This window comes from Pelobates fuscus, chromosome 2 (assembly GCF_036172605.1).
Source record: "Pelobates fuscus isolate aPelFus1 chromosome 2, aPelFus1.pri, whole genome shotgun sequence".
Lineage (NCBI taxonomy): Eukaryota > Metazoa > Chordata > Amphibia > Anura > Pelobatidae > Pelobates > Pelobates fuscus.
The window spans coordinates 145,469,945-145,489,203 of NC_086318.1; the positions used below are offsets into that span (position 1 = coordinate 145,469,945).

General features: G+C 41.2%; 1 protein-coding gene across 1 annotated transcript in view; it reads right to left on the minus strand.

Annotated features, from left to right (window-relative positions):
* CLDN16 (claudin 16) overlaps nucleotides 1-19,034 on the minus strand; it is a 54,498-nt gene extending 35,464 nt beyond the window's left edge. Inside the window, exons 1-2 of the mRNA XM_063441085.1 lie at nucleotides 18,992-19,034; nucleotides 18,668-18,854 (exon numbers count right to left, since the gene is read on the minus strand). Of these exons, the coding sequence (XP_063297155.1) occupies nucleotides 18,668-18,814 (147 nt within the window). The 5' untranslated portion in view covers nucleotides 18,815-18,854; nucleotides 18,992-19,034. The remainder of the gene's footprint in view (nucleotides 1-18,667; nucleotides 18,855-18,991) is intronic.
* Between the last annotated feature and the right edge of the window lie 225 nt (nucleotides 19,035-19,259).

Sequence of the window (19,259 nt, forward strand, 5' to 3'; positions counted from 1 at the left end):
CTAGTGTATTCTTTAGCATTTCACTATTGTTTCTTCATAGTAGTCTAGTATTCCCTTCAGTGAGGTCTATGATAACCATTCAATTAAACCCAACAAATGTATATACACAAACAAACATTCAGATAACCACGGAGTTGCACATTTAACATTTTCTGTGTGCTTCTTTCTTGACAGTTTGCAAAAGTCCCTTTCTTGCTCTCATGTGTTAGTCGCCCATGCGCCTATTCTCCCTCTCTGCTCTCCTCATCTCCCCCGGTGTCCTCCTCCCCTATACCACGTCTCCCAAACTTTCCAAACATCTCTAAACATTTCTGTGGCCTTAGCGGTTTCAGTAGACATTTTATCATATATATAGAATTGTTGGACTTTGTCTGTTAGTTGTTGTTTGGATGGGCAACTGTGTGTTTTCCAGTTTAAGGCAATTAGGTGTCTAGCGGCCATGAGGACTATTCCTACCAGCTGTATGTGGATCTGTTGAGTCTTTTCAGGGAATTGCAACAGCAAGCAGGTCGTAATGTCCATTGGGAAGTTCTTAATTGCGAGTTCAGTTAGTAGGGTCTGAACATCCCCCCAGAGCGGTTGTATCCCCCCACACTTCCACCACAAGTGTGGCAGTGTCCCCTCTTCTACATCACATCTCCAACATTTGGGTGAGACATCTGGGTAAATTCTGTGTAGTCTAACGGGGGGCATATACCACCTATAAAGTAGTTTGCGATGTGCTTCAATATGTGAGTAACACCTGGTCCATTTTTTGATCCCATTAAGGGCCAGAAGCCACCCCTCCTCCATTAAGGCATCCCCCCCCCCCTCTGTTTCCCAGTGTTGTTTACATGTCAGTGGTTTCTGAGGAGCTAATTCCAGCAATGCTTTGTAGCAAAGTGAGAGGTCTTTGGGTTTCATTGGGGCTGTCCAACATCTGTGAGGTATAAGTCTGGCCGCAACCGTAGTGGCAGATATGGTGGGTGGTGTGTTCTGAACGTGTGCGTTAATAGTGTGTTTTAATTGTAAGTAGGGGAAGATATCCCTTTCTGGGACCCCCCATTTGGCTCTTATATCTGGGAAGTCCATGATTCGTTGTCCTTTACATATTTTTTGAATTTGGGAGATGCCCAAGCGCGACCATCTAGCTAGTGGAATCGTGGGATTCACTGCTTGAAGTGCAGTTAGGGGAGCTTCTGGGTGGAAGAGTTTCTTCCAGCCCAGGGAGGACATGAAGGTATCCCATACCCTGATCGATGCGATCGTGGTAGGATATAAATCTACTTTAGGGCCTCTTAGCGTACGCGGTGTCCACATGAAATTAAGCAGGGAGGTGTGTTGGTGTTGGTCTTGTTCCATATCTACCCACTGTGCTACCCCACGTTGGGCGTGTAAGTGGATGCTCGTTGCAAGAATAGAGGCTTTGTAATAAAGTCCAATATTAGGTAGTCCTATTCCCCCCATCTTTGTTGTCTGCTGTAGGAGGCCCAGGGGTAGCCTGGGTCTTTTACCCCCCCCCCAAATGAAGGAGCTGCATATGGCCTGCAATGCTTTAAAGATCGTGGTTTGGACATCTATTGTGAGCATGCGGAATATATACAGTAACCTCGGTAGAAGCATCATCTTATATGCATTTACTCGGCCTAGCCATGACAGTTTTGCGTTCTTCCATTTATGTAGCTCTGTGGTGCACATATGTATGAGGGGTTTGTAATTAAGTTTTACTATATTGCTAATAGGAGTAGTGATCTTAACACCTAAGTACGTTATGGACGTCGTTCTCCAGTCTAGGTCAAAGGAGTTTTTAAGGACAGTCACGTTCGGTCCTGGTAAGTTGATCGGTAGGGCTTGTGTTTTTTCTTTGTTTAGGCGGTAGTACGAGACCCTACCGTAGTCAGTCAATAATGTTAACAGCGGGGGTAATGATTGTTCAGGTTGTGAGAGTGCTACAAAGATATCGTCCGCGAACATCGCCAGACAGTAATCCTTGTCTCTCAGTTTGATGCTGGATATGGCTTGGTGTCGTCTTATCTTCCAAGCTAAGGGTTCTAGGGAAAGGATGTACAGCAGGGGGGACAATGGGCACCCCTGACGTGTCCCATTTGTAATGTGGAAAGTTCGCGATAAGAAGCCTCCATGGGAGACCCTAGCGCTGGGTTTCGCATACAGTGCCATTATCCCCCGGATAGCCCCCTCAGGGAACTGATACTTTGCAGTACCTGCGTCATGTAATGCCAGTTTAGCCTATCGAAGGCCTTTTCGGCGTCCAGCGCCAGGAAAAGACCTCCGAGGCGCCGCCTCTACATCCCCGCTATGATGTTTAGCACTTTCCTCGAGTTGTCGGAGCCCTGTCGGCCCCACACAAATCCCGACATAGATTTTGGCATCACTGTTAAGCAGTGAAATGAGCCTGAAGTTTTTACAGTGATCTTTATTTTTGCCCGGTTTAGGAAGTGTGGATACATGTGCCATTGTAACTTCTTCTGGCAATGCTCCGTCCTTCCTGCAGTGATTGAAAATTGCACTAAGAGGCTGGGCTAGGGCGGAGAGGAAGGTGCAATAGTATATATTAGACAGACCATCAGGTCCCGGTGACTTGTGTAGTGGAAGTGTGGAGACCACTGAAGTGATCTCTTCTAGTGTGAAAGGTTTATTAAGCTGTTCTGCTTCTGTGGTGGATAGAGTAGGGAGATCTATTCCTAATAGGAAGGCATCAATGTCTGCTTTTGAGGGGCAGACTGTCTGATGGTCATCTTTCAGATTGTATAGTTTTTCATAGTAATGTGCGAATTCGTCTACTATCCCTTGTGGGTCCAAAATTGTGGTGCCCTTGGGATTTTTGATGGAGGAGATCTTGGAGTTAGCAGCTCTCTGTTTTAATTGGGCGGCTAGCCTTGCTCCCGCTTTATTGCCTGCAGCAAAAAAGCCGTGCTTATACCTGTGTGTGAGGAAAGTTGTATTGGCCAGCTCTAGATCTCGCAGATGTGATTGTAATAGCAGTAATTTAGTGTGTGTGGCTTGCCGTTGGGGTGTATTTGTTAGCGTGGGTTAGGGAGGTTAATTCAGAAAGTATGGCCGTGTATGCTTCAAGCGTCTTTTTTTTTTGCGAAGCTAGCATGCTTTATGAAGCAGCCTCTTATGAAGGCTTTGTGTGCTAACCAAATTTGGGGGAGAGGGGAGTCAGGAGTCTTGTTCTCCTTAAAGTAAAACTGTAGATCCTGTTCTATTTGATTGACTATGTCAGGGTCTGCTAGCAGTCGTTCGTTGAGTCTCCAGCTATTCCTTCCTGTGTTTGGAAATTGTTCCCTGAGGTGTAACGTAATAGGGGCATGGTCCGACCAGGTGATTAATCCTATATCTGTGCGTTCAACTTTCATAAGGGAAGAAGAGTGTAGTAAGAATCTATCTATTCTCGAATAGCTGTTATGTGCTGCAGTGTGACATGTATAGTCCCTCTCTGTGGGATGAGTAATTCGCCACGGGTCAACGAGATTGTGTGCTGCTAGTTTGTTGCGTATTACAGTGGTCAGTTTGGACCTGTTCTTTAGTGTTTGTGCGGTCAGGCTCGGGCCTCCCGAGGAGTCTAGGTCGCTATCTAACAAGAAGTTTGTGTCACCTCCAATAATCACTTCCCCGAGTGAATGAGTAGATATCAATCCCATCAGTACATCAACAAAATCACATTGGTTAACATTAGGACCGTAAACATTAATTAAGGTATAGACATTATTATTCAGGGAGCATTGCAATATAAGGTATCGTCCCTGTTTATCCCCAATTTTGCGTATTAAGGAGAAGGCTACATCTCTGCTGATGAGGATAGATACTCCTCTTTTTTTGCGGAGTAGCAGGAGTGGTAATCTATGGGATACTGCGGGGAGTTAAATTTCAGTCGGTTACTCCATTGGAAATGCGTTTCTGAGTATATAGCATTACGTGGGCACCCAGCGATTTAATTTTGCGTAAGGCTAGGCGGCGTTTATGAGGGGAGTTTAACCAGTTAGGGAGCATATTTTGAGTGCCATCTTGGTAATGGGTTTGGTTGTGGCCTCTCGTGGGTGGGTGGGGCGCCCCCTTTACAGACATATCCCTGTCTATAAGTAATTGCACACCCGTTAAGGCAGTGCCAGCTAGTGATAATGGTATGGGACATGCTATCCGTGGATCTGTATTTTAAAGAAAATATAAAGAAAAAGAAAGGTAAAGCAATATAACAATCGGACCAAAAGTCAACTATATACAATATTCCGTTCACTGCGCCCTGACGGTGCAGTGTCAGGCGTAACGGATTCTTTTGTGGCTCTGAGTCTACAGCCACTTTGGGGGTGGGTATTGAATTCTGTAGAAAGGTTTCAACAGCAACAATTGTTAAACAGTTCCTAAATGTCTTAGGATCGCCCTCAACAGGTGCGAGTTGGCTATGAGCCCGGCATGGTAATCTAAAGAAAGGGCTTGTATGAGTGCAGTTTGTGCATACGACCTGTCCTTTATAAACACAGTGCGGTCCGCGGGCGATTATGTGTTCTGGTCTCGCTTGTTGTATTAGTGCGTGCTCGTGGTACGTGGTCTTTTCTGCCATTCGTTGTGAAGTTTGATTGTAGATCTGCGTTCTGTGGTTAGGAGGTGGACATCAGGTATAGGTATGTTCCATTCCAACAGCTGTTTCTTGCCTGCTTCTGGATCAAGGATCGGGTTTTCTACACCATTACGTTTGACTAGTAGCTTAGTCGGAAAGCCCCACTTATATTGCACCTCCGCTGCTCTCAATGCCGCTGTGATGTGTGTAAATGAGCGCCTTTTAATCATGGTCGCGGAGGAGAGGTCAATGAACAGCTTAGCTTGGGAGAATTGTCCTGGAAGATGGCCCTGGCGCCTAGATGCCTGCATGATGCGCTCTTTCGTTGTGAAATAGTGTATGCGCGTGATAACATCCCTCGGTATTGTTGTTGGTAGGTGTTAAGGTTTAGGGAGGCGGTGTGTTCGGTCTAAAAGCAACTCACTGTCTGTCAGAGCTGGGACGTACGCCTTAAAGAGATCTTGCACATATTGGGTCAGCTCCTGGGTATTCCCCGGATCCGGATATTATTACGGCGGTCCCTATCTTCGTGGTCTGCAATTTTAGCTTCTAGGCGTTGTACTTTATCACATAGGGCTGTGTGTGCCTCAGAGAGGCCATTATGTGCATCTATAATTTCCTCCGCCTGTTCCTCCAGGCGTGCTGTTCTTTCACCCAGCGCTTGGATGTCTGCCCTAATTTCTGCAGCAACTTGCTTTAAATCTGTTTTAAAAGTGCTTTGCAAGTCTAAGAGCATGTTATGCAGGGAGGCATTAGTGACCGGTGTCTGCATGTTTTCTATGGTGTGAATAGACTCACCCACTGCTGTACATGAGGCTGGGGACTGAGGTCTGCCGGCGCCATTTTGTTCCTCTGCTCCACTCTTCGGCGACGCTGCCACATGCATTTGGAGCGTTTTCTGTTTGAATTTTTTGGCGATTTTTGTGGACATGATGGCAGGTAGGTGTGCCCTCGTTTTGGGCTAGTTTGCCGGTATTTAGTCGCTGTGTTTCCTCGCTGTGTGCACCCGTCGGCGGGAGAGCTCCGTGCTCAGGCGACTGCTCTCATGCGCCGCTAAGCCACCTCCATCTGCCCATTCTTTTAATGATATGGACTGGTGTGTCCGTACTGGATGCTGCAGAGGCTGCCCCAATTCTGAAGGAGTGACCAGAAAACAAGGCGGGGTTATGTCCCAGTTTTAGCAGCAATGTTCTTACATGAAATATGAACTTGGAGGTGGTAGGTGGGTGTCCATGGAGAAGAAGTAAGGGAGAGTTAGTCGGGAGGCTGTTGCGTGTGCATAAAAATAAGTCGAGTATTTTAACAGGACACCAGAGGTTATCTGTTGGAAAAAGAGGGATTATAGTAGGATAGTTTGTGTGGTTAGTTTTAGATGTATGTAATAACATAACATAATGGTCGCTGTGTTTGACCATGTCTGATACTTTTAAACATGTGCTGATATCGGATTGACAGACCACAGTGAACTCTCGGAGTCTAAGGAAGCCATAGAAGATGATGTAAATAGCTACTTTGATGACAAAGTTAGCATGGGCGTTAAATGGGTTTGTGTCCAATAGGTCCGATATATTCCTGAATATGGTTCCGTCTATGGGTAGTCTATAGGTTATAGGAGGTCGATCTATTTTGCTCATACCTTTAAGAATAGTTTTAATGGGGTATGAAGAAAGAAAAGGTGGGTGATTGGGACAGGTAGTGAGGATGTGGTGCTGTATACCTTTAAGATATAATTTGATAGGTTATGTGCTAATTTGAGATGTAAGTGACAAAAAGAGGCAAAAGCCATCATAATCTCGATAGTTTAAATATCCAAAACGTGAAACTCCCCACTAAATTTGCGGAAAACAGTCAACGCCCTATCATATGCTGTCTTAGTGTTGGCTGACTGGGCGTTGCATGAGAGTGACCGTGCCTGGGTCAATAATCCTGTTAATCCATGATTAGTTCCGGAAATGTCGGTATTCGGGATGGGAGCTCGTTGGCGAAGGGATGCACCTTGTAGAATTCCTCAAAATTAGACCAGGACAAAAATTCAGCTGACATATTCAGAATTCCCGGAATGTGTTCGCACACCAAGAAGAATTGTAGCTTGGCGGCCAGCCACGTCAACTTTTGTGCCAAACGACTTATGGTCAAGGAGGAAGAGCGACCTTTATTGATGATCTCGCAAGCCTCCAAATTATCTGAGAAACACTTGACTGCCTTACCGGTCCATAGGTGACCCCAAGTATAACCAGCTGCTACAATGGGGTAGATCTCAGAAAGGGCTGAAGATTCACTGAAGGCAAGGTAAGTGTTTCTTGATGCCAAACATCCCCAAAACAGGTGGTTGCAAAAAATTGCAGTAAACCCAGTGTGGGCTGCTGCATCAGTCCAAATTACATGGAAGTGATCGGTCAGTGGGGGAATGAACATGGACATGCCATTCCACTCTGCCAGGAAGTGCTTCCACATGCATAAATCGGCTACGGCTGGGAAATTGAGGAAAACGGCATAGGTAATTGGGGGGGTAGAGTTTATATAGGGAAAACCCCTCCCATAAATTTAGGCCTATGGCCTTTTAAATTTATATATATATATATATATATATATATATTTAAAAGGCCATAGGCCTAAATTTGTGGGAGGGGTTTTCCCTATATAAACTCTATTATTATATATATATATAATAGATTTTCTCACCAATCCTGGTGGTATGTTTATTCCTCATTCTCAGGTCCTCTACCAGAGACCTGGGAGTTTGAGGGTTCTGCGCAGTATCTTAGCTGTTCCTAGAACTGCACACTTCTGGACAGCGATCTCAGATGTCCCATCTGGAATCTGTTGAAGCCACTTCCCCAACTTGGGAGTCACAGCCCCAAGTGCTCCTATCACAACTGGGACTTCTACTGCCTTCACTTTCCACATCCATTCTAGTTCTTCTTTCAGTCCTTGGTATTTGTTCACCTGTCATGTTCCTTCTTCCTGATGTTTTAGTCACTGGGTATTGCCACATCCACCACGACTGCAGTCTTTCATTCCTTGTCTACCACCACGATGTCTGGTTGGTTGGCCAGCACTTGCTTGTCTGTCTGGATCTTGAAGTCCCACAGGATCTTAGCCCTATTATTCTCAACTACCCTTTGTGGTATCTCTCATCTGGACTTAGGCAGGTCCAATCCATAATCTGTGCAGATGTTTTGGTACACAATCCCAGCAACTTGGCTGCATCTCTCCGTGTATGCTGTTCCTGCTAACATCTTGCATCCAGCTACTAGGTGCTGGATTGTCTCAGAGGCCTCTTTGCACAGCCTGCACCTTGGGTCTTGCCTGGTGTGGTAGACTCCAGCTTCTATTGATCTGGTGATGTGTGCCTGCTCCTGTGCTGCTAGAATTAGTGCCTCAGTACTGTCTTTCAGTCCTGCCTTTTCCAACCACTGGTAGGATTTTGTCATGTGAGCCACATCCACTATCTGCCGGTGGTACACCCCATTGAGAGGTTTGCTCCTCTTTTTATGTATCCTCGATCTGTGGAAGTCTCAGGTATTCCCTTAGCAGTTCATCTATGGGAGCCATCTTCATGATGTACCTGTGGATGCTCTGTGTTTCCTCCAGGACTGTGGCCTTGACACTCATCAGGCCCAGACCTCCTTCCTTCCGGCAGGTGTACAGTCTCCGGGTGCTGGATTTCGGGTGGAATCCTCCATTCATAGTGAGTAGATGTTTGGTCTTGACGTCCATGATGACCAGTTCTTCTATTGGCCAGGTTATTATTCCAGCTGGGTACCTGATGACCGGTAGGGCATATGTGTTGATGGCTTGGATCTTGTTCTTGCCATTGAGCTGGGACTTCAGAACCTGTCTGACTCTTTGGAGGTACTTGGATGTTGCTATCCTCCTTGCCTCTCCCTCATGGTTGCCAGGCATTTGTGGTACCCCCAGGTACTTGTAGCTGTTCTCTACATCATTTATTTGACCTTCTGGAACTTCGACTCCTTCTGTCCTGATCATCTTCCCTCTTTGTGCTATCATCCGCCCGCACTTCTCTGGTCTGAACGACATTCCGATGTCCTTGCTGTATTTCCTAGTTAGGTGGATCAGTGAGTCAATGTCTCGCTCATTCTTGGCATACGGCTTGATGTTGTCCATGTAGAGTAGGTGGCTTATGGTAGCTCCACTTGTATCTGTATCCACTCTTTTTGATGATCTGGCTAAAGGGTTTGAGGCCTATGCAGAACAGCATTGGAGATAGTGCATCACCTTGGTATCTGCCACATTTAATGTTCACTTCAGTTATTGTCCTGGAATTGGCTTGTAGAGTTGTTTTCCACTTGTCCATCAAGTTCTTGATGAAGATATATATATATATATATATACACACAGTTATTATATATTATATATAATATATATTATATGTATATAATGAAGTTTTAAAATATAAGATTTGAAAATTTTATTTAATTATACAAATTGTATTATCATTATTTATTTTTTAAAGATTTTTTATTTAATAACATGCAATAAAAGTTGAAAAGTGCAGAGTGTGTAGTTCATGAGAATTTGTTTATTTTCTCATTGGCACACTAATTTTCTTTTATGTTTGCCAGTATATTGCTGTCAAAGAAGATCGACAATGGCATTCTTGCAAAATGAGCAAAATGTGTAACAAAGCAGTTGCCCAAGAAAAAAAATAAAGAGAGTAAGTTAGTTTGCATGGAATGCCCTGTGCATTTTTAGATGTCCATTGTGCTATCAGAATGTAGTTTTATTAATTAAACAAAGGACTGGCCAAAAGTTAAACCAGAACCTTGCTAAGGGAAGGGAGTGAATATGGTTAAAGTAGTTTTAACAACAAAAAGGGCATTGCAGAAAAAGATTAAGGGCTTGTTTCCAATCTTGTCACTACTTTTTACCAGCCAGCCACTACAGGCTAAAATGCCCATTGATACTGTTATCGAGTCTGGGCTGTTTACCAACTGCATACTTTCACTGGTATGGGCAGGGAGTAACAGGCGCCTGCTACTTAAAGTCAGTTGTTAAGCAGCTTCTAAGGACTCCTGTTATTCCTTTTTGGAGTTGCTAACTGCTGCTTAGTAACTGATTTCCAACTGCTTTTGAGGCTTGTTACTATGTATTACTTGCTGCCACTAACCCACTGAACTTAACACTAACGTCTTGTCTGATGCAAAGATATTAACGAAAGCTATTCTAACGCCCTTTACATTCAATACATAGGAAAATACATATATGGCACTAGATTGAAACCCTAAAGCACTTATGAAAGCATGTAAAATTATATCAATCTGTGTAGAAATTAAAGGACAGACACTTGGTGGTGTAAACATAAAATGATTTGTTATAAAAGTAAAGTGCATGTGTCATTTAAATTAGCATACCAGAAATTCACCTGAAAATGTACATAGATGTGTATATGACATAACACAAAATCACATTTTAATTCATTGCCTTTACTTTTGCTATCTCCTTCTAAGGTCAACCACAGGGTGAAGTACACGTGCTGAGGGTGAGCCATTTTTCACGGCAAAGTATGGTTGCTATGATAACAACTTAGAAAACGTTTATTTCTGTGCTTTACCTGTGAGTGGCTAATCTGTGAGTGGTCGTTATCCTTGCAAGCATATGTTATTGGCGGCACATCCGTAAAATATAGTGACACGACTGGAAGTCATTCAGTGCTTAGTAGCTATTACTAGCTACCTGATTTTGTTAATAGCGTCTGCTTACTTTTTACCAAGAAGGCTGGAATCGAAGTGCCTGAATATACATTTCAATAGAATTATACATCTTTATTTAGACTCAGTTTGTACATGTGACACACTGGAATTGTCACCACTTTCTCAGGTGAAGCCAATTCAACAGAACACGTGCTGAGCATGATATCATGGAGATCACTGTACCTGCAGCACCTTTTTTCTTACTAGCATTTCTTAGAAATCGATGGCCCAAACAAATCTTTGCCCCATGCCCATACATGAAGAAAATAAGCACTGATGGCTCAGAAAGGTCAAAACAGCTTGGTGTCTTAATGCAGTGCAGATGGTAGAGACATGTATAGACTATATCAACGTTTCAGTCTTCATGGCAGGTTTTAGTCAATAACTTGTTTTAATATATATATATATATATATCCAATGTATCTGTATTAGTCGTTTATTGGATCATCAATACATATTAAAAGATAAGCTTTCAAAAAGTTTGAAAGTTTGTGTTTTAATATTGGTAGTCCAGTTAACAAAAGTATATATACATATATGGACTATATCTATCTATTAGAGTTGAGCGGACACCTGGATGTTCGGGTCCGGTGGGTTCGGCCTAACTTTGAAAAAAAGTCCAGGTTTGGGCTCGAACTTGGCCCCGAACCCAAACCCCATTAAAGTTAATGGGGACCCCAACTTTTGGCCTCAAAAATGCCTCTAAAAAACTCCTGGAAAGGGCTAGAGAGATGCAAAAGGAAGTAAGAGGTAAGAGTAGGACCCTGCAAACACATTTGGATAGGAAAATCACTTAAAATAACATAAAAATAAAAAATACAGCTGAGCCATAAAATAGCACTAGATGGAATCTTTGATTTTAGCTTTGGAAGAACATAATTTAAAATCTAAAGCATGGCTGTCAGGAGGATCACCAGAATTATCCATTTGAGAGAGGGTTGGACTGCGGGGTATTCTCTTTCATTGTTCAAACTGAGCTCAACTCCTGATGCATGGAGAAAAGGCCTTCACAAGCCTCTGCTATTGTGTACATAGTTTATACTAAGTGACCCATAGATTGAGGAAGCGGTGACCGTGGCAGTGTAGGTGGAAGCAGTGGTGAAGGAGGAGGAGGATGAGGTAGCAAACACTGTTTTTTATGTTTTTTTTTTTTAATTGTGGTAGCCCACAAAATATTGGGACATATAAAAAAAGATACATTTGCGGCCTGCGGTGCGTTTCTTGCAGTCCTGATGCATGGAGAAATGCTCAACTCCTGATGCATGGAGAAAAGGCTTTCACAAGCCTCTGCTATTGTGTACATAGTTTATACTAAGTGACCCATAGGTTGAGGAGGCAGTGACCATGGCGGTGTAGGTGGAAGCGGCGGTGGAGGAGGAGGATGAGGAAGCCAACTGTTTTATATATATATATATATATATATATATATATAATTTTTTTAATTGGGGTAGCCCCCAAAATATAGGGACATACAAAAAAGACAACTCTGTTCCGCAGAGTAGCTGCTGACATTATAGTTGCGCAGGTACTTTGTTGACTCTAGAGAACCTCGGGCCAATCGCACATCCCCGTGACGGCGACTTTGCATTTGGATGTCATCCATATCAACTTTCGATGCCAGTTTCTGTGCCTACCATGGTGACCACGGATAACGGGGAATTAGGGTTCCATTCCGTACAGGGACCCTGAGAAACAGCTACCACATGCAAGGAAGGCAGCAGGTCTGCAAATGACCCACTCCCGACGCGGGAAGGTGGTGGCGACAAATAACAATACAGGACTCTTTAGAGGCCCTGTAATTGGAAGGAGTCCACTTGAAATCCTTTAACTCTGATTAATTGGAGGGAAGTCTGGTGCAGAGCCACTGACCCGTGCGTACTACAGCTGAAACTCCACTATCGCCTGCTGCTGCTCGCACAGTCTCATGAGGCGGTGAGCGGGAAGGCCGAAGTTATGCTGCAACACACCCAGGCGAGCAGCAGCAGGGTGAGAACGCCAAAAGCGCGCACAGCTGCTACAGTGAATATCACATCCTGTTTCCAGTTGCGGATCAGTCTGGTGATGGCTTCTGGTATCCAGTACTCTTTTTACTGAAGCTGCATCAGGGTCCTGGTATGTGGCTGCACAAACGCTGGTGCTCAACACCAGGGGGCGTGCGGTTACCCTGCACCAGACCCTGCTTATCCATTCCACACTGTGACTCCTAACTTCAACATCAGGCATACTGGGTCCCAGTCGTCCGACCGCCGCCCAGACAGTGTCTGAGTCCTGGTCACCGAACTGCCCACCTGACTGTGAAACTACGAATGGATCGTTAAATCTGGTACAGAACTTTGCAGTTCGGATTCGCTCAACTCTATTATGGACCCTTTGATCGCTACATGTATTACTTGGATAACTGGTAATTGTCGAGCTAATACATGCCGACGAGTGCTAGGGGATGGCTGCTCCGCTTTTGCACCCTGCTCCCTCTTATGCTGTGCTGGTGCCTCTGTGCGACCAGCGCCTCTTCCTCCAAACTGCACACGTCACTCGCATGATCTTGATTCCATGTGGGGTCTAGGACCTCATCATCCTCCACATCATCTTTCACCCACTCCTCAACCCTGCCCTCCTTGCCGGTCTGCACACGGCAGAAAGCCACAGCAGTTGGCACCTGTGTTTTTCCAGCATGTAAAGTCTGCAAAGGACATATGGAAATTGTTTTAGAATTGTACCCAGGCAACAGTTTTCCCTATAAACTGACCTCTCAGTTTGACTTGTGAGGGTATTGCCCCAGAATTACAATATTGTTTAAGTACCTCTTAGCTATTGATAACTGGTTTAAATATAGCAGCTTGTTATCTGGTAGTTTCTAGTGTAGAAAATATCAATCTGTTTTCTATCACTTAGATCTGTGTAACAAGTGTTGTAGGTGTAAAACAATATTACAAGTGACCGATGTAGTAAATTCGAATCAAAGTTCCATTTGCAAAAAAAATTCTCGCCCATATTCTGTGGGTTATTGCATTTTTAAGATGTAGACTTATTGTATCACATTAGCCATGCACAGGTAGATTGTCTGGCACGTTGGTTTAGTGTTTGATTTTTAACTTTGTAGTTGTGTCTTTAAACAATATAGAAATGTATATTAATGTTTCTGTATATGAAGCGATCACAATAACACTTATTTTTCACTTTTTTAACCCCTTCAGGACCGCTGACGGTTCAGGACCGTCAGCGGTAAAACGTGCGTTTGGACCGCTGACGGTCCTGAACCGTCATAACGGTTTTGGGCTACTTACCTGATCGCCGTCGGTCCCACGGCGGCGATCAGCTCTCCTCCCGGTCCAGGGGGACTGCCTGTCTGCCCGGGCAGTCCCCCCTCGGCAGATCAGGACCCCACGGCCATGTGATCACTCGATCACATGACCGCAATAGGGGTCTTTGTATCTGCCTGCAGGGGGACTGTCTGTGCTGACAGGCAGTCTCCCTGCAAGTGTAAAATCATAAAATAAAGTAAAAAAAAAAAACAATCAGTGTAAAAAAAATTATAATATGTGTATATATATATGATATATATACATGTATTATATCTATATATATAATATATGTATATGTATCATATATATAATGTCACACTGAGTGTATTTTTATATTTATATATACGTATATTAATATAAAAATACACTTATATTTAAATTACACACGAATATATACAATATATATAATAACTATATATATGGTATATATATATTATTATAAAATACAAATAATATGTTAATAAAAATAAATAACAAAAAATAAAAATAATTTTTAATAATTAAAAAAAAATTATATATATATATTCAATTTTATTCTAACAGTATTTTGATATTGATATATATATATTTATATCAAAATACACTTAGAATGTAATGATATATATATCTATGTATAAATAAATAAATAAAAATAATACGAAATATACATATGTCCACATACAAAATTACATTAATAATTTCATAAATATACACGTAGACGTCAAATATATAAATATGTATATATATTAAAATTCTACGTGCATATTTATGTAATATTTTTACCTAATTAAGTAATTTTAATGATTGCAATTTGAGGGACCTGCCTGCCAACCCAGGCCAAAAGTCCAGATAATTTAATTTGCTAGCACTGTGCTTAACCCTGTAACTTTCTATGACACCCTAAATCCTGTACATGGGGGTACTGTTTTACTCGGGAGACTTCGCTGAACACAAATATTAGTGTTTCAAAACAGTAAAACATATCACAGCGATGATATTGTCAGTGAAAGTGAAGTTTTTTTGCATTTTTCACACACAAACAGCTCTTTCACTGAGGATATTATTGCTGTGATATATTTTATTGTTCTGATACACTAATATTTGTGTTCAGCGAAGTCTCCTGAGTATAACAGTACCCCACATGTAGAGGTTTTATAGTGTTTGTGAAAGTTACAGGGTCAAATATAAGGCTTGATTTTACTTTTTTTTTTTTTATTGAAATTTGTCAGATTGGTTAGGTTGCCTTTGACAGCGTATGGTAGCCAAGGAATGAGAATTAGCCCCATGATGGCATACCATTTACAAAAGAAGACAACCCAAGGTATTGCAAATGGGGTATGTTCAGCCTTTTTTAGTAGCCACTTAGTCACAAACACCGGCCAAAGTTAGCGGTTTTTGCATTTTTAACACACAAACAAATATAAATGCTAACTTTGGCCAGTGTTTGTGACTAGGTGGCTACTAAAAAAGACTGGACATACCCCATTTTAAATACCCTGGGTTGTCTACTTTAAAAAATATGTACATGTTAGGTGTGTTTCGGGGATTTATGACAGATAACGGTGTAACAATGTCACTATTGATACATTTAAAATATATATATATTGAAACAGCAATTTCCTACTTGTATTTATAGGCCTATAACTTGCAAAAAAAAGCAATAAAGCATGTAAACACTGGGTGTTTTTAAACTCGGGACAAAATTTTGAATCTATTTAGCAGTTTTTTTCATTAGCTTTTGTAGATAAGTAAAAGATTTTTCAAGTAAAAGTCCAAAAACATGTTTTTTTGTTTTTTTTTTCACCATATTTCATTATTTTTTTTAAATACAATATATGACATAATATAAATACTGGTATGTAAAGAAAGCCCTTCTTGTCGTGAAAAAAACAATATATAACTTGTATGGGAACCGTAAATGAGAGAGCGGAAAATTACAGCTAAACACAAACACCACAAAAGTGTTAAAACTGCTCTGGTCCTTAACGTACAAACATCGCAAAAACAGGCCGGTCCTGAAGGGGTTAAAAAAAAACCAGGCTACACAAAAATTGGTAATTCACAATATGACATCTGAAAAGCACATGAAAGGATGCTGTATGATTTTAAAAAAAAGAACACACTACATGAAGGTCCTGTTGAGTGTGTAGTCATGAATGTGACCAGTAAAACTTTGTTTCTACAGCCACTGGTTGGCCCATACATATGTTAAAACTTGTTTAATTTTGTTGTAGCATGACTTGTAGATATGAAGAGCAGGCCCCAAAATTTACTATTTAGCAGATTAGCACCCAGAAAATAAGAATGTTTACCACTGCGCTGTAAGCACACTATTTAACGCTTCTATTTGACTCTCAGATATGAAGTGCACCCCACTAAAATACTATTTAGCAGTTTAGCACCCAAAAATTTTTAAGTTTTAAAACTGCAATGTGACAGCAGTATTTGACGTTTCTATTTGACTCTCACATATAAAGTGCACCGCAGGCTGCAAATGTACTATTTAGCAGATTAGCACCCAGAAAATAAGAATGTTTACCACTGCGCTGTAAGCACACTATAAGACGCTTCTATTTGACTCTCAGATATGAAGAGCAGGCCACAAAATGTACTATTTAGCAAATTAGCACCCAGAAAATAAGAATGTTTACCACTGCGCTGTAAGCACACTATAAGACGCTTCTATTTGACTCTCAGATATGAAGAGCAGGCCACAAAATGTACTATTTAGAAAATTAGCACCCAGAAAATAAGAATGTTTACCACTGCACTGTAAGCACACTATTAGACACTTCTATTTGACTCTCAGATATGAAGAGCAGGCCACAAAATGTACTATTTAGCAGATTAGCACCCATAAAATAAGAATGTTTACCACTGCGCTGTAAGCACACTATAAGACGCTTCTATTTGACTCTCAGATATGAAGTGCACCCCACTAAAATACTATTTAGCAGTTTAGCACCCCAAAAAAATTAAGTTTTAAAACTGCAATGTGACAGCAGTATTTGACACTTCTATTTGACTCTCACATATGAAGTGCACCCCACTAATGTACTTTTTAGCACCCAAAAAATGTTAAGTTTTAAAACTGCAATGTGACAGCAGTATTTGATGATTCCATTTGACTCTCAGATATGAAGTGCACCCCACTAATGTACTACCCCACTAATGTACTATTTAGCACCCAAAAAAATGTACTTTTTAAAACTCCAATGTAACCGCGGTATTTGAAGCTTCTATTTGACTCTCAGATATGAAGTGCAGAATTCTTTCCTAAGCTGTCCCTATCGGCAGCATCCTCTCCCTACACTAATAAGACCTCATGTGCGTGCGGCGCTACGCGACTCCAGCTTATATATAGAGGCTGGGTCAAATGCTGCACTGGCCAATTACAGCCATGCCACTAGTAGGCATGGCTGTGATGGTTTCTAAGGGCACACAAGTCAAACACTTGTTGATTGGCTGCCCTGCAGCCTTTGAAAACGCACCATTAAATCGCCGAACACTGAACTCCAACCCAAACATACAGTGATATGTCCGTGTTCGGGTCCAGGGTCCAAAAAACTTAATGTTCGGTAGGAACCCGAACTTTATAGTTCAGGTTCGCTCAACTCTGCTATCTATCTCTTTATCTATCTATCTGTCTGTCTGTGACTTATGACAAGCATGGCAGTTTGTGTTTAATTTACTTCTATTGAGCCAACAGTAGTAATCCAATGATTCTTTCACCAGACAACTGGTGAAAACTATCATTAAAGTTTCATATACATTTTTTGTAGCATAATTTACATTTTGAACACATCCTTACATAAATGTAATGCATTACTTTGAATGTGTGCCAGCTAGGAAACAACTCAGAGTTTGACTAATGTATTCTATATTTTCTGTGTTTGAAAAAGAAAAATGAGTCTATTAAAGTGAGTGTCTCCAAAGTTACCCTCATTATGATTAAAAGAAGGATAAAAAAAAGCACATTGCAGGTACTGGCACTTTTGTTATAAAGAGAGAGACAATAACTAGAAATTACGCATTCTACACATTGGAATTTCTCAAACTCTCTTGATCTCTTACACTATATTAACCATGCCACTTCTTGTGGAAGTATATTCAATACATCTACATTTTTATTTTATTTTTTTAACTCTGGACACACATGTTTAAATGAAGTCCAACAAGTGAGCTATGAAGTGACACAATCACTTCTATTTTCCTACCACTAATTCTTCTTTTTACACACCCAATATACCCCTTTTCCATTAATTTATCATATTGCATGTTATCTTTTTGTTCATAGTAATCACCCCTCACCCCTAGACCTCTTCCCCTTCTGTTGGGTCAATCAAGGTTATTCACTTGGGAATTTCAAATGTAGGGTCAAAATAGCCAGTTTGAAAAAACCTCCAACTCTTTTATACATTTTATAAATGACGTTTTTCTCTCTGTGAGTGCTCAATTTTTTGCAAATTCATGTGTGGGTGTCGCATCGAGTAGTGCAGAGATTTTGTTGAGAAACCCCAATTCTTGGTCTTTTCAAACTATATCTATATATAAATATAATATTGCAAAAGTCCAGCACTCTTCATCTCCATGTGTAGATTAGCCCAGGTACGTTAGCCTCTATACAATTGTTTGAAAAACAAAAGAGCACTCTTGGGACTGAACTTAAAAATAGTTTTTGCATGTTGCTTTGATCACATAAGGCAACATATTTATGTATCTGTCAATGTTTTAGTTTACATTTAGTCTTGTAAAAATTCGAAGTGTGGATTGAAACGTTGGCCGACACATTAATTTGTTGCATTATGTGATTAAAACAACATTAAAAAACAATTTTCAAGTCAGTTACAGTAACAAAAACTCAAGTTCACTTGCTCAACAAGAGTTGAGTTGCACTAAAGAATCATTTGGGCTTCCATCTGAGAGGCTTTTTGATTTAAATTGTTCCCATTAATTATCACGTGTATTATTTTTCTATCAATACCCATAGCTTAATAAGTGAAGTCTGGTACAAATCAAAAATATGTACACAAAAGATGCAACATGTTATGCAATTCTATGATTAATATTATAGGTAGTACTATTATTAAATTGTGAACTATAACATCTCTCACCTCCAACGAGTCATCTGCATTCTCCATCCAGCAATCGGTCCAGGTTGCCACAATCAGGAAACCTGCAGACAAAAATGCCACAAAACAAGCCGCATATTGCAGAGTAAGTCTCATTATGCCACACCTGGCATTCAATGGGACTTGCATCAATCCTTTAACATCTGTTGAGAGCCTCGGAGTTCCCTGTCTGATGTAATATTGAGAGTTTAATTGATTTTAAAGAGTGAAAAGTTTGCTATAGATAAAGATAAAGCAGAGGCAGGGTTAAAGAGTTCTATGTCTCAGGCAAGTCATAGCATTTAACTTCAGCTGGCAATAATCCACCCAGTCACCTCTGCTACACAGGAGAATTCATTATCCCCTTGAGTTAGAGAAGAAAACACACAATCATTTCTCACTGTTACAATTGATATTTAAGTTTGGGGGTAGGGAGGTGGATTTTTAAAAAGAAAGCAATTTACATTAATTTTGTTAATTATTTACCGACTGTTAAATTGCCTCTCATGTTGTACTTTTAGGATATAGGAAAAAGCTGAATCCCTTTACTCTAATTGTATCTTTAGGAGGAAAAAAGGTTTCACAATTTTGTCAA